This window comes from Erpetoichthys calabaricus, chromosome 9 (genome assembly GCF_900747795.2).
Source record: "Erpetoichthys calabaricus chromosome 9, fErpCal1.3, whole genome shotgun sequence".
NCBI classification, from domain to species: Eukaryota; Metazoa; Chordata; class Cladistia; order Polypteriformes; family Polypteridae; genus Erpetoichthys; species Erpetoichthys calabaricus.
In genome coordinates this window covers 106,547,316-106,564,064 of record NC_041402.2, presented here as the reverse complement: position 1 = coordinate 106,564,064, position 16,749 = coordinate 106,547,316, and the positions used below count along the sequence as shown (strand labels likewise).

The window sequence follows — 16,749 nt, the reverse complement described above, 5'->3', positions numbered from 1 at the left end:
TGAAAAGTTGTGTCAGCCATATCAGTCCAACAATATCCAGAGCCTTCAGCATTTCTTGGAGGATATCATACTTCCTGGGGGCTTTGTCACTGCAGTGTAGCTTTACTACATCAGTAACCTCCCTCAGGGATATAAGCATCGATCCCACATTAGTATGTGGCTCAGCCTCCTCCATAGAGGACGTGTCCATAATAGTTCAGAAGCTCCTCAAAATGTGCCTTTTACCGCCATACAACATCTTTACTCTGGGTTAGAACTTCTCCACCCTTGCTGAGAACAGCCTGGGTGAATTCCTGCCTTCCCTTTCTGAGTTTGCTTGATGGTATGCCAGAACCTCTTTGAGTCCAATTGATAGTTTTGTTCTGTGGTCTCTCTGAACTCCTCCCACACTCAGGTTTTTGCTTCCTTGACTGCCATGGCTATAGCACTTTTGCCCTGTTGGTACCTTTCTGTTGCTGCTTCAGGGATCTCCTGTGCTTACCATACACAGAAGGCCTCTTTTTTCAGCCTAATGTCATCCCTCACCTCCGGTGTCCACCATTTGGTCCTTGGGTTTCCACCTTGAGAGGCACCTATGGCCTTCAGACTACAGGTCTTTGCAGCCACTTCCTCAAGACAGGCAAGGACCATTTGAACTCTATGTCTCCAAACCCTCTGGGATTTGGGAAAAGCTCGTTTGGAGACTGGAGTTGAAGGTCTTCTGGACATGGGTCTCCCCTGACATTCCCTGCTCCCCCTCACTACTCACTTGGGCTTTTTATGTCTGTCCAGGTTCCTCCCCCACCATCTGACCCCACTTACCATCAGTCTAGAATTTTCATTTCAAATAAACAGTATAAACTTATGCATCTTTACTATAGTTCTTGTTATAACGTTAAAAAGCCTGTCCTCTTTTACTTCTTCATTTTGCCTTTACTATTGACCCAGTTTCTACTTGGTTGTGTAGTAATACAAATGCTTTCTGAAGTTCAGAAAGAAATATTTTGGTGTTTGAAGATAAACCACTGCTCTGTTGTTCATAACCCAGACTTTCCTCTTTTTCTTTAGAAAACTTATTTCCCCCAGTTTCATTGACTTCTTGATTAAATGTTATCTCAAATTAACGATTCTGTTAGAGTTTTTTTTCACTTTTAGTTTTGTATTTCAGATTTTAAAGGACACATCCCTTCAGAAGGTGAAGAGAAATCAGAACTGCTTGGAGCCTTGTGTGAGACAACTGATGTCTTGTCTTGAGTCATGTCTGGTGAGCACTAATTACTTTTGTAATATTTTTTCACTAGGTAGTCATTTGTAGTTGTCTGTGATAATATACCAACCTGTTTTGATGAGGATGAGGTGGATTTAGAGCACTTTGCAGCTACAAATCCATCAATGCTTATGGGTTGCTTTATTAAAGTCTTTAAAAAGTTAATGCTATATTATGAATTGGCCATCCCACATTATTACATTATTTTCCATTTACAGAAATTGCCCTTAATTTTATGCTTATGCTTGAAATGTTTGTGTTATTTTTAAGCAGAAGGTATTTATTTGGAAATAGTTGTGCATGCTTAGGATAGTTACTCAGGAGCAGCTATAGCAGATTGAAATAAATTATAATTTTTTAAATTTCTTTTTTCTTTGTTGTCTGCTTTGATGTATTGTGATTTGGTTGACAGAAGAATGTTTTAATCAAAGATTAGTCATTCAGCCAAATAAAATTAATCTTCTTCACATTTTGTGCTTTTACTAAATGTATGGTAAAATTGCTTAAATCTTTTATATGTACTGATCTGTTTAAACTAATTTGTACCTTTATTGGATAAAGCTAGATTTTTGGGAATGAAATGTCTTGGTGTTCCTTCGCAGATGTAATCAGTATAAACATCAAGGTTTTCTGTGATTTCTTTTATAATAAAGAATAAATCAGCATTGACTATTATCCATCCATCCATCCATTTTCCAACCCGCTGAATCCGAACACAGGGTCACGGGGGTCTGCCGGAGCCAATCCCAGCCAACACAGGGCACAAGGCAGGGAACCAATCCTGGGCAGGGTGCCAACCCACCGCAGGACACACACAAACACACCCACACACCAAGCACACACTAGGGCCAATTTAGAATCGCCAATCCACCTAACCTGCATGTCTTTGGACTGTGGGAGGAAACCGGAGCGCCCGGAGGAAACCCACGCAGACACGGGGAGAACATGCAAACTCCACACAGGGAGGACCCGGGAAGCGAACCCGGGTCCCCAGGTCTCCCAACTGCGAGGCAGCAGCGCTACCCACTGCGCCACCGTGCCGCCCTCATTGACTATTACCAGATGTTAATTCAATATTGACACATAAATATTTAGATTTAGATTTTTAATGGTCTGTTTGAAATTTTTAATGAGAATTTTTGCAGTTTTTGAAATCTGCTGTAGGATTTTCTTCTATTAATACAACTTAAAATAACAGGGTTATTGAGTACAGACATATACTTATTGTGATCAGCTGGTATTAGATCTGGAGGATGACTGTCTAATCTGCACTGTTAGGTTATTGTTCCATCAATGTTCTAATATAATTAGTCAAATTTAATCTTCTGAAGTACCAGAGCCTCTCCCAGCAAAGAGGAAATTAACAATGTTCCTGAAAAAAAATACAGAAGCGGAATAATAATAATAATGAACATTTTTTGTAAACACAAGTATTGTTGAAATATGTTTTATTATATATATATTGACATAAAAGATGGGACACAAGACGGATAAACACATTATACAGAGGAGGCCATTCTTACTTCATTTAGAGATTTGTTGATTTTATAAATGTTTTTGTGTTTTCTTTTTTTGGAACTTTTGCGTCAGCTCGTCTTCTTTTGCTTGAATGCACAGCTATTGGGTGAAAGAGGCCTTTGGTCTTACGCTATATCTAAACACTCTCACTTGCTTCTAATTTAGGCAAGAGCTTTTAAAAGAAGGCAAGACATTTTCTCTTGGTTATTGACTATTTAAAGTTCCATTTTATCTTGGCACAGGCAAACTAGTTATAGCACCAATAGTGCCTTGAAGAAATATCCAGTGCTATGTTGACTGGCATTTGCATTGCTCTGGATTTGTGTAAAAAACTTTGCTTATGGTGGAGAGCACTGTTGTTATTTCCATGGTTGTTTTGTCTGTGTGTCTATGGTATGGTAATTGTCTTTCTCAGCTTCCTTTGAGTATTAGCTTTTTTTATATCCCCTACAACTTCATGGGCAGTATATGTAGTTTTCTAGAAAAAGCGTTTACATACTGACATGTCTTTCCTGAACTAAGGCTTCTTGTCCTAGATTGAATTCAGAAGCTGGTACTTGGCTGGAGGTTGGCAAAGCTGATTTTAGAGCTAGTGATCACTGAAGGGAGGTCTAGTTCCAAAAGCTCCCAAGAAGAAGTTAAAATAGCTTTTAGCTTTAAGAGGTATTACTCAGTTCTCAGTCTAATTGTGCTTACTATATATACATTTGTTGCTGTTATTATTTTTTGTTTATAGTTTTAAGATTGTTTTTATTGTTATTTCACTTACAACCAGACATTTTAATAAGCTTCTTAGTATATTTTCAAAAGTTGTCCAGTATTATGTATAATATGTCACGTCAGATTTCTGTTTGTTGCATATCTAGTCTCTAAGCTAATTTCTGAGTTATCAAGCATTTTCTTTTTTTGCAGAATCAGGAAGACAGCAGCAATGGGCATCCATATGTTCTTTCCAACTCTGTGAATCCTCCACTTCCAACATTTTCAAGAGTCACTAACACCTATGGGTCCTACCAAGATGCCAACATCCCCTTTCCTCGAACGTCAGGAGCACGCTTCTGTGGGCCAGGTTGGTGAGAAAGCTCATTTTTAAATTACTTGTTATACTTGGATCATTGCAGTGTTTCATTATAAATAGATCGTTAAGATGTTTTCTTTTTTAAAGTTGTCTTTTAAACTTGAATAAATTGTATGTTAACCATATAAAGGTTATTATATCTAAGGAACAGTTTCAAATTTATGTAGCATTTACATCCCTAAAATGTACACAACATGAGCTAAGATTTTAATAATGTCAATAGAACTTTAAAGTTAGCATAAAACTTGTACAATAGAATAAGATTAATTCATACCTTGTTTACATCTGTTTGCAGAATTAAATAAGGAAACCTGTTGTACATTCATCTTCTGATTTGAGTTTTTCTACTACACCTTCTCTTGGGCTGATTATGTTAGGTTGTAGTTTCCTCTTTATTTCAGTGTTTTATATAATATATCTTTTGCAGGGTGTTCAGGTAACAGTTGGAGGATCACCTGTTTCAAATCATTTTGTAAAAATCGTGTTTACAGTCAAGAAAAACAGTTTCCAGTTCTTTTGCAGATGTACTTCTTCTTTAATTTAATTTTCCATATTTGATTGCAATTAAAATAGATATATTGTAACCAAAGTCTTTCATGCCTAATCTGCAGCAGACCTGTGAGTGACACAAGTAGTAACAACTTTTTATTTATGGTGCATTTATAATATTAAGGGATATAAAATACCTGTGATATTCTGGTTTTGCATCCTCCTGCATTACTATATTTATTTACTTGATAGCTGCATATAAAAATGTGTCAAATTAGTTTTGCATTAAAAACAATAATGCTAAGTAAAAATTATTTGCCTGCCATAATCTCCTTTTTTGCATAAATAAAAGTTTAACTTGGGGATTTATATTTATTATTATTGCTTTAAAATAAAAGTATTTCACTGAATATAAAAAGAACTTTTACCACATCACCCAAAAATAACTGGATGGATTTTTATGAAATTTGGGGGGCATTTCTAGTGAAACCCATTCTAGAATATAGAGTATTGAAATATCATAGCTACTGCAGAACATGTTTTTTCTTTTGTCTTTTTTTAACAGTGGAAAGGCTAACTAAATGCTAATGTCCTTTTCCCAGGAAGTCCAGTACAGTACTAGTTAGTGAATAGTGGATTGAACTGAGTAGATATGAAGCACTATTCCATTGAGTTTTTAAACTGTCAATGAGACCTGGAGTATCCATAAACTTATTTTTCTTTTTATATATTTTAAGTATTCCAGGATTGTACAGTAAAACGTAACTTCAGCTTAAAAAATGAGGCAACAGTTTAAAAGGTTGAGTGAGAATCAGTATTCAATCAACAAATTCTGATCAAGAGCCCCTCCAATTACCCATTGCAGTTTAAATATCACAAGTTCTCTGTCAGTGTCTGCTTTATCGTTCTGATAGTAAGGTGCAGGACTAGAGTTAGACTTGACTAGATTTTAAATTATTGGGTATATTTTTTATTCCCAAGATTTAATTGGGTTTCAGTTGCATTGAATGTATAAATATTATATCAGTGTTTATGAGTGAGTGTTAGACAAGGGAAGCTGCCTTTAGTCAACAGATGTCAGTGTACTAATTTGCTATAGCTCAGCAGCTTATCATTTCAGTATTAATTGTATTTCCAACTATTTTAATTAGACATTTTATTACTTAACTACTTTATTAAAAATGTACTTAAAAAGACATGTTGATTAAGTTGATTGTTTAATCTGTATTTTTCCTTCATCCTATTCAACCTGTTTTATGTTTACAATTAATAGTAAAAATGCATAAAACTACAAAGATAAATTAAGCATTGAATACTGTGCTTAATTTTGCACATGCAAAGCAACAATTCCCAAATACAACACAAAATTAGACATTTTTGATTAAAACTGTAGTGTGCTACTTTATGCAGCAATTGTTTTTTAAATATAAATGTTTTAAATGTTTGAGAAATTGAATATGTGTTGTATATTTTTTCAAATTAAATATTTGTTTCCCAGTCTGTAACTATGGTGCCATTTTGGCTCTCTTAGGAGTATATCCTGGGAAAATACTGTATTGCTTACTTTTAAGGCACAGCATAAATCTTAATAATCCATTGTCAGGAGCACACAGGTGTGGTAAATCAGCTTATCAGAGAGGCTAATGAGAACAGAGGCGACCTTGCTGTGTTGTGGTTGGACCTGGCCAATGCCTATAGGTCTACACCACACAAGCTGGTTGAGCTCACACTGCATCACCACCATGTTCCCAGGAAAATCAAGGATCTGATCCTGGATTACTATAACAACTTCAGGATAAGGGTCACTTCTGGGTCAGAAATATCAGACTGGCATTCGCTTGGCAAGGGAATAATAACGGGGTGCACCATCTCCGTTATTCTTTTTGCCCTTGCCATGAATATAGTGGTCAAGGCAGCCGAGGTAGAATGCAGAGGGCCCCTGACTAAGTTGGGTGTACAACAGCCCCCGATAAGAGCCTATACGGATGATCTAACTATCATGACAACATCGGTCCCAGGGAGCAGGTGGTCCTACAAGGACTTGAGAGACTTATCACATGGGCAAGGATGAGTTTTAAAGCTTCCAAGTCAAGGTCCATGGTGCTAAAGAAGGGGAAGGTGACTGATAAATTTGCTATCACGGGAACAGTCATCCCATGTATCACAGAGCAGCCAGTCAAGAGTTTGGGGAAAGTCTTTGACTCAAGTCTGAAAGACACAGCTGCCATTCAGAATTCCACCCAGGAGTTTGGGACGTGGCTCACCAAGGTTGATAGGTCTGGCCTGCCTGGTAGGTTTAAAGCCTGGATTTATCAGCACTCAATCCTGCCCCGAGTCCTGTGGCCTCTGCTGGTATATGCAGTCCCGTTTTCAACAGTTGAGTCCCTTGAAAAGAAGATCGGCAGTAGGACTCTGGCAACAGGGTGCTTGGACAAGGTGGGATAGTACTCTCCAGTGAAGGATCACCTGGTTGGACATCATGCAGGGAGATTTCTTTCGTGTCCGGTTCCTGGTGCAGGCGGTCTACGATGCCCTGCCAAGCCCAGCAAACCTCCACGTCTGGGGAAAGAGCGAGACACCATCCTGTCCATTTTGTTCAGGAAGAGGCTCTCTAGAACATCTTCTCAGCAGCTGCCCTAAGGCTCTGCCAGACGGCCTCTACCGGTGGTGCCATGACAAAGTGCTCAAGGCAGTTGCTGAAAGCTTGGCTGCAGCCATCAACACAAGCAAACTCCTCCATGGTTCAAAGAAGGCAGTTACCTTCGTTGAAGTGGGAGAGCAATCCCAGGCAAAGGCAGTAATGGCAGGCCTCTTCCACACAGCCTCTGACTGGCAGCTGCAGGCTGACTTGGGAAAGCAGCTAAAGTTCCCGCAGCAAATTGTAACAACGTCACTCTGGCCAGACATGATCATTACCTCTGAGGCCTCAAAACAGCTGATCATGCTGGAACTGACAGAGCCCTGGGAGGTGTGTATCGAGGAAGCTAGCAAGAGGAAATTTGCCAAGTACCAGGAGCTGGTGGAGGAGTGCAGGGACAGAGGCTGGAGGGTACTCTATGAGCCCATAGAAATTGGCTGCAGAGGATTTGCAGGACGCTCACTCTTCAGAGTCCTCACATGGCTGGGCATAACAGGAGCGGGCAAAAAGAGGGCCATTAAATCCGCAAGTGAAGCCGCAGAGAAAGCCTCAAGGTGGTTTTGGATAAAGAGGGCTGATCTGTGGATTGCTACTGGGATGCAAGTTGGGTATTGATCAACACCGGCTGGGTTCCCTGATCGAGGGTGTATGATGTTGCGAGACCCGAAACGCCTGATGACCTCAGGATGCATCACTGCTGATGTGTCCTAAGGGAAACAAGGTGATGTTTCTTATATAGTCAGAAAGCACATGAGCTCATGTTGAGTTTTAAACATATTTGGGCAGTCTGAGATCCTTCAGGCTTTTTTAAACAAAATTTTAATATTATTGTAAACAAAGAAAGCTGAAGTCTTCAATAAAGAATAAAGGTATTCCTTTTCACTTTTCTATTTCTATTTTCTTTTTAATGCTTTGATTATCTTGTGCTAAGCTAACCCACAGTTTTTTGCTCTGTTCCACAGTTATCTGTTGTTGTAGCCAAAAATAATTCAGCTGATGTAACCACTGTAAGACTCGAAGTAATATTAATTTTTTTATTGTTTTTCTATCTTGCATCCTTCAATTTTTTTAACATCCACTTATTTATATCTTATCAAGTGTTACAGCCTTCGGTTAAATTTGCTTGGATATGTGCTTAATTATATCCTTTCATCAGCTGTTTATATCAAAAAGGATGATCCAAACAGGCAGATATTAAAGCACTACCATAGTCAATTCTGCTCAGTAGTCATTAAAAGATTTACATTTTCTCTGTGACAAACTAATTTTTCCTGTATTATAAGCAGAAAAAACAGACCTTAATGTAGTGAGGACTAAATAATACATTACTCTCAGAGACATTACTTAACATTGTCAGATCTACTTAATTACATTTATGGTTGTAGAAGTCTGGAACCCATTACAACAGCATCTGGTACAACCTAAACAGGTCATCAATCTGATGGAGAGCTAATCTGGAATCACTATCTTGTGATGATGCGGGTTTGCCCCATGCTACTGGATCCTTCTGGGAGCTCTTTGAACCCACTACAGCTGATAATGTACCCGAGGATGAGCCAGCAGATGAGGGCAACAACACACAAAAATAGCTAGGGATAGGTGCAAAAGTGCTTCAGTGCTTTTATTAAAACTGGCTCCTGATTGTTAAGCCATGGACCTGCTATACCACATACCTTCCCCCTTTAAGCCTCCAGTGCATGGAATGGCTCCAACATTCATCCAACCCAGTGCAACTGGTGGCCCAGATCTGTAGCATGGCCCCCACACTGCACTAAAACCAACTCGTCCATAAAATAAAACCCAAGCCCCCTTAAAAACAGTACATTAAAAGATTAAGAACTTTAAAATGACAATTAAAACAATCAATAAATACATTTCCATTAAAAAAACTCTTTCTTAGTGACTCTTTCTGAAGTCGAAAATTTTCTTGAAACTGTGGTTTGATATTTAAGACGTCAAAGTGTCTCATTTGTTTTTTAGGTTGCCTGGTATACTTCACAAGACCCATTACTATGCACCGGTCGGTATCCCCAACAGAACCTACTCCTAGGTAAGCAGTCACTCTTAGATATTTTTGTGCAGCAATTATTAGGAAGTACTAATTTAAAAACAAACTTGCAAGAAGCTTGCCTGCCACAGTTCTGAAATATATGCATTTTCATATTAAGGAAACTGCTTGACATGACATCTAACTCTATATTTCATTGTTTTCAGAATTATTTGCCAATTATTATTTCACACACTTTGTTTTTTACAAGCTGAAATTGAAAATGATGGGTATAGTGGGCATAGGAGAGAATCACCTCCCTTCAAAATATTCACATTTTGTCGCTTTCCAGCCTTAAATGAAGACACACAAAAAATATTCCTCTAGATATATTTACTCAATGCAGCTAATAACAGCCAAGTGAAAAATATAAAAGCAACAGTTCAGAAAAATAAATAAGAAAACAGAATCAATGAGATGGTTAAAGAATCACCCACTTGTGTCAGTATTTTGTGAAAATTCCTTTTGCTTTGATTATAGCCATGAGTCTGTTGGGATACTTCTCTGCCAACTTTGCACATCTAGACTGTGCAGTATTTGCCCACTCTTCTTTACTGAACTGTTCATTCTCGGTCAAATTGGATGGTGACCATTGGTGGACTGCAATCTTCAAGTCATTCCACAGATTTTCAGTAGGATTTAAGTCTGGGCTATGACTAGGACACGCAAGGACATTCACCTTTTTATCCTTCAAACACTTTGTGGTATGTGCTTTGGGTCATTGTCATGTTGAAAGGTGGACCTTCTTCCCATTAACAACTTTCTGGCAGAGGACAGCAGGTTTCCCTCAAACATTTGACAGTATTTTGCCCCATCCATTTCTCCTTCTATCTTGACAAGAACTCCAGTCCCTGCTACAGAGAAACACCCCCAACAACAGGATTCTACCACCTCTGTGCTTTACTGTAGGTATGGTGTTCTTTGGATGGTAAGCTGTATTGGCTATCTGCCAGATACAACGTTTGGAGTTGAGGCTAAATAGTTTGATTTTTTTTCTCATCTGATCATAAAACAGTTTTCCGTTTGGCCTTAGAATCTTCAAGGTGCATTTTGGCAAAGCTCAGTCGAAACTTAATGTGGTCTTTCTTGAGGAGTGGCTTTTTTCTTGCAGCCCTACATATAAGCCACATTTGTGGAGCATTTGTGATATTGTTGTCACATGCACACAATGGCCACTCTTTGCCAAAAATTAACTGCTGTAACTGCTTCAAAATTCAATAGGCCACATGGTAACCTCTCTGACCAGTTTCCTCCTCGCTCTTCCATGCAGTTTGGAGGAACGGCCTTGATCCAGGAAGACTCCTAGCAGTGCCAAACACTTTTCACTTCTGGATTATGGACTTTATTGTGGTTCTAGGGATTGATAAAGTCAGAATTTTTTTTTGTATCCATCTCTTGACTTGTGCCTTTCCACAACTTTATTCTTGAGATCTTTTGACAGTGCCTTGCCACCCATAGTTGATTGTTTTTTTTTTCAATTGCACTTCCAAGCACTGGAATGCTCTAGGAATAGCTATTTTTAGGCTAAGTATAACTAATCAGAATGATTAGAGTTGATCACAGGTGGAAGCCAATTAGCTTCGTGTGCAATAGAGAATGTGATTAGGTACACCTGCTTGGGTTTACAAGTATTTTTTGGGGGGGGGGGGGGGGGGGGGGGGGGTCATCCTTTAACCATTTCAGTGATTCTGTTTTTATTTTTTTCTGAATATTTTCTATTATATCTTTCACTTGACTGTTATAAGTGGCATTGAGCAAATACAACTGGAGAAATATCTTTTTGTGTGTATGTCTTCATTGCTCGTTGCAAGCAACAAAATGTGAATATTTTGTAGGAGGGTGATTCTTTTCTATACCTACTGTACATTTATGTTATTATTTAAACAAACTTCTCTTTAAGATAAAATTAAAATCAAATGTTTTGCATGTGACTAAATACTGTATAATAAAATATCTTAATTCAGCCTCTTTGACCCTCATTGGATTCTGTGGCACTCACTTTCATTGTGAGTTGGTAGTGTGGTTTATAAGTGACTTTTGATGTAAGCAGCATTAAAATGCATCAGATATCATTTTTAGCTCACTCTGTACATTTCAATACAATTTAAGGTTCTGTTTGTATTTGATATGGTGATTATTACTGTACTTTTTTATTTGATACATTATCTTTATCTTGTTTGTTGTTTGAGTTAATATATGGTATTAATAATTTAACCAGAGAATTATCAGAGTGAATGAAAACACTCTTAAATCTGGCCCACCTTAAATCCCTTCACATCTCTCCGTCAGCACCTTTTGTCCCGTAAATGTGCCGACAAAGACAAGCAGCAAGCAGCCTGCTATTCCATCCCCCACCGCCGCAGAACGTGCACAAAGTTCTCCCAGTTTATGCCTTGATTATCTGGGAATGAAGTGCTGGAGTTTTAAAGTGGAGATCGTTATTTGGAACACATGCATTTGATGTGTGTTCCGTTTCTACAATAATCTGTGTAAAAACATTGTTAAAACAGAAACGTTTTTCATATTTTAGTAATAAATGAGAAAATGTAGGCATAAACTATATAATGTGTGAAGCCTGAAGTCCAAAGATCAAATAAACACTTCCACAAAAGGTTCAAAGATGATACAACAGCTTATGTGGCGTAGTGGTAAGATTTGCGTACTTGTACTCAAGAGTCCCCGGACTGCCTCCTATATTTACTGTTTTGAGTAGTATGCTGCTCTTATGGTTAATATTATACAGTACACGCATACATTTATAGTACTTGTAAAAGTTAGTGTATTTTTTTTCACTTTAATTCTCTCAGTCACAATCACGATACATACAAACGCCCTCCTCCCTCTCCCCTACCCCCCAAAGGGATCTGATGCTGTGACGCTGTTACTTTTTATTTGAAACTGGGAATAACTGTCGATGTGAGTGGTGTTTTGAGGCAATGGAACTGGTGAATCTGCCTTTTTCATATCTCAACGTCTCTTGATTTTTTTATTCAGTTTTATTGAGTGTTCCTGCTCAAGCTGAATTAGTATAAACCTTATGGTCTATGATGTCAAAGCTGCACAGACAAAAAAATCAGAGACATAGGTATATATGATTTTTGGAATTATTCATTTTATGACCTGTATAGTACATTTCGGAAAACATTGTGGCACAGATGCAACATTATTCATATTCATTCGCATAACATCTTGCGGTTGTAATCAGTGACCGTGTGTTTTTTTTTTCTTTTTCTTTTTTTCTGAACTTGCCAGTCCCCACATGTTGCTGTATGGTGCTGTTTCTTTTGTACTCCAGGACATACAGAGGAAAGAATAGTACAGAGAGGTCAATTCAGTGCTATATGCATTAATCAAATTCAAATGTTAACAGTTCACACACACACAAGGACTGTCCTTCCTACATTTATGACATGTGTACCTGTTGCAATGTACACACTTTTCTCTATGCTGTGGTTTCTATTACACACCTGAAAGAAAGAGACAATATATGTGGCATTTTGAAGAAATCATTTTATGACCTGAATAGTACCATTCAGAAAACATCACACTAATGCAATATTATTTGAAAACAAACAGCATCAGATCGGGTGTGAATTTATACTGGCGCTGTTAGTTAGAGTTAGATCAGAAAGGGGGAAGGAGGGGGGCGAGGGTCGAGTGTGAACGTGACTGAGAGAATAAGACTGGAAAAAAGCTAACTTTTAGAAATGCCATATATTTGCAGCTGGTCTGACGCTGTTCGTTTTCAAATAATATTGCATTAGTGCAACAGTGTTTTTTGATTGGTACTATTCAGGTCATAAAATGATTTCTTCAAAATGTCACATATATTTGTCTCTTTCTTTTTTTCCCGGTGCTACGTTGACATTGTGCACCAGAAAGCATGAGCTTATTCAGTGCGAGAAGGAGCACGCAGGAAGCCGGTTGCTGTGTGCTATATCACGCTTGACTTGGTGGCGATCAACGCACATGTACTGTACAAGGCAGGCACGGGGGTCACTGAGAAAAGAAGAGTGTTCATGGCTCACCTTGCAGAGGAGCTTCGTCGTTACTTCATACAAGAAAAGGCGATGGATAAAGCAAAAGAGGATGCAACATTGACCATCTTCTGTTTTAAGACCGCCGCTTCCCCAGCCCCTTCAGTGTAATAGTAACACAGCACAGAGAGAAGTGTGTACATTGCAACAGGTACACATGTCGTAAACGTAGAAAGGATGGTCCTTGGGTGTGTGGGAATTGTTAACATTTGAATCTGATTATTGTGTACAGTAATCCCTCCTCCATCGCGGGGGTTGCGTTCCAGAGCCACCCGCGAAATAAGAAAATCCGCGAAGTAGAAACCATATGTTTATATGGTTATTTTTATATTGTCATGCTTGGGTCACAGATCTGCACAGAAACACAGGAGGTTGTAGTGAGACAGGAACGTTATTCAAACACTGCAAACAAACATTTGTCTCTTTTTCAAAAGTTTAAACTGTGCTCCATGACAAGACAGAGATGACAGTTCCGTCTCACAATTAAAAGTATGCAAACATATTTTCCTCTTCAAAGGAGTGCGCGTCAGGAGCAGAGTCTGTCAGAAAGACAGAGGAAAGCTCTGGATAAGAGCGTCTGCTAAATGTTGTAAATGTAAACAAATCAATAGGGCTGTTTGCTTTTAAGTATGCCAAGCACCGCGGCACAAAGCTGTTGAAGGCGGCAGCTCACACCCCCTCCGTCAGGAGCAGACAAAGAGAGAGAGAGACAGAGTTTGTTTTTCAAACAAAAATCAATACGTGCCCTTTGAGCTTTTAAGTATGCGAAGCACCGTGCAGCATGTCCTTCAGGAAGCAGCTGCACACAGAAGGTAGGAACGACCCTATCATCTAGGTGTGCGAACAGCCCCCCTGCTCACACCCCCCTACGTCAGCGCAAGAGAGAGAGAGAGAGAGAAAGTAAGTTGGGTAGCTTCTCAGCCATCTGCCAATAGCGTCCCTTGTGTGAAATCAACTGGGCAAACCAACTGAGGAAGCATGTACCAGAAATTAAAAGACACATTGTCCGCAGAAACCCGCGAAGCAGCGAAAAATCCGCGATATATATTTAAATATGCTTACATATAAAATCCGCGATGGAGTGAAGCCGCGAAAGGCGAAGCGCGATATAGCGAGGGATCACTGTATATCGCGGAACTGACCTCTCTGTACTGTTCTTTCCTCTGCGTGTCCTGGAGTACAAAAGAAACACCCCCATGCACTCAAAAGTGGACACTGACAAGATGGAAAAAAAAAGTGCAGTCACTGATTACAAGTGCAAGAAGGCGTGCGAATGAATATATATAATATGAATAATGTTGCATCAGTGCCACAATGTTTTCCGAAATGTACTATACCGGTCATAAAAAGAGTTATTCCAAATATCATATATACTCTATGTCTCTGTTTTATGTCAGTGCGGCTTTGACATCATGAACCATAAGGTGTGTACTAATTCAGTATAAACAGGAACACTCAATAAAACTGAATAAAAAAAATTCAAGTGACGGTGAGATACGAAGAAGGCAGATTCACCAGCATTTGTGTCAGCTTTTATCCCTCCAGATCAGAGAATTTCCAGTTCTATTGTATCAAAACACCACTCACATCTACAGTTATTCCCAGTTTCAGATAAAAAGTAACCGCGTCAGATCTGGGGTGGGGGATGGTTGTTGTATCGTGATCATGACTGAGAGAATAAAAATGAAAAAAATGCTAACTTTTACAAGTCCTATAAATTTACACTGGCTGTTACAGACACAAGTCAAATGTATGTTTTTATTGTATAATATTAACAATAAGAGCAGCTCACTACTCAAAATGGTAAACTTGCTGGGGAGCTGGTTTCGAACTCACGACCTCCAGATTATAAATCGGCGGATCTTACCGCTACACCACAGAAGCTATCGTATTGTACTTGCACCTTTTGTGAAAGTGTTTATTTGATATTTGGCCATCATCCTTCACACATTATACAGTTCATGTCAACATTTTGTTATTTATTGCTAAAACATGAAAACGTTTCTGTTTTAACGATGTGTTTACATAGATTGTTGTAGACACAAAACACATCAAATTATTTCGCCTTACAATTCTGGGTAGCTCACTCCCAGATAATCAATCAAGGCAGGAACTGGGAGAACTTCTTGCCCATTCTGTGGTGGTGTGGGGGATGGTATAGCAGGCTGCTTGCTGCTTGGGCTTATCGACACATTTAGAAGACAAAAGACGCTGACGGAGAGGTGCACAAAGGGATTTAAGGTGGGCCGGATTTACAAGTTTTTTCATGGCTCTGGTAATTCTAGTGTTAATTAAGGAAAGATTTTATTTAGTATAACTTTTCTTTGAATGGTCTTGAATTACATCTGACTATACACTTTACCAGCAAGCCCCCGATTCTCGAAAGAATAGCAAATCCAAGAATGGCAATCACTTTTAGTTCCCTCTGATACTCGGAAGGATGAAATATCATGGAGGGCGGGTGCGTCCTGGGACAGTTCATTTAATTAAATAAACATATTTGTACTAAAGCGGTTTCTTTTTGGAGCTGTGACTCAGTTGTAGGCGCCTTCGTTTATTGTTTTCAGCCATGCAGTCGCGTGTTTGTTTTTCTATGGCTGTGTCGTCAGCGAGAAGTCGTTTGCTGACGGCAGCGGATTCGCGTGCTGAAGTGGCCATGGCGGCGGTTCCGGGCATAGAGGGCTACATTACTAAACGAACGTGGTATATGCGGTGGTGTGGGCGGTCGCGCTCGGGTGGCTGTACACTCTGGCGTGCAGGCTGCACCTCAGGTTTAGTGTACAGGTTGTAGCCATGGTTAATCCATACGGGCTTGTGTTTGTATTTAGTTGAGCGCTTTCATTGTGGATTCCGTACTGTAACACTGTAATGTGATTCAAATATGCGCTGAATCGTTTCGTTCTTGTTTTTTCTGTGGCTGTGTCGTTAGGCATGGGCTCGGATTTGTACAGCCTAGGCAAACGGCCGAGCCTGGTACATGTAAATGAGTCTTCAAAGCGATCACACTGGTAGGCGGGCAATTCGTGACATCCGGTTTACTGTAACACTGTAATGTGATTCAAATACACGCTGATTCGTGTCGCTTTTGTTGTCTTTGTGGCTATGTCATTGGCTATGGGCTCGGCTTTGTATTTCCGTTAGTTGAGCTGTTTCGTTGTGGTGTTTCAGAAGCGCGTTGTAGGCACCTGCGTTAATCGTGTTTATCCTTGCAGTGCGTACTGACTCTGGGAAGCCGCTGCTTCTGACTGTGGGGCGAGCGCCACAGCGCAATATGTGCCTCGGTGGGCAGCCACTGCTTGAAGACATATCATGGAGGGTATATGCGGTGGTGTGGGCTGTCGTGTCCGGGCGGCCGTATAACCTGGCGTGCACGCTTTACCTGAGGTGTAGTTCACAGGTCGTAGTCTCGTTTCTGTGTTTTCTTTGGTTTGAGCCGCGGCTCCTTACGCAAGCGAGTTATAGGCGTGCGCGTTGTCACAGCATGGACCTTTGGTTTGAGCCGTGACTCCTTTCGCAAGCGCGTTGTAGGCGCACGCGTTGTCACAGTTGGTTTGAGCCGTGACTCCTTTCGCAAGCGCGTTGTAGGCGCACGCGTTGTTACAGCATGGACCTTTGGTTTGAGCCGTGACTCCTTTTGCAAGCGCGTTGTCGCAGTTGGTGTGTGCCGTGACTCCTTTCGCAAGCGCGTTGTCATAG

The 16,749-nt window shown here is 39.8% G+C and overlaps 1 protein-coding gene across 2 annotated transcripts in view; it reads left to right on the top strand.

Moving 5' to 3' along the window:
• The window catches only part of wdr59 (WD repeat domain 59), a 250,263-nt gene that overhangs the window by 118,983 nt on the left and 114,531 nt on the right, over positions 1–16,749 (top strand). Inside the window, exons 15-17 of one of the 2 annotated variants that reach the window (XM_028810051.2) lie at positions 1,148–1,243; positions 3,677–3,833; positions 8,950–9,019. In XM_028810051.2, coding sequence (XP_028665884.1) covers positions 1,148–1,243; positions 3,677–3,833; positions 8,950–9,019 — 323 coding nt within the window. The remainder of the gene's footprint in view (positions 1–1,147; positions 1,244–3,676; positions 3,834–8,949; positions 9,020–16,749) is intronic. The other variant, XM_028810052.2, reaches the window with a different exon arrangement.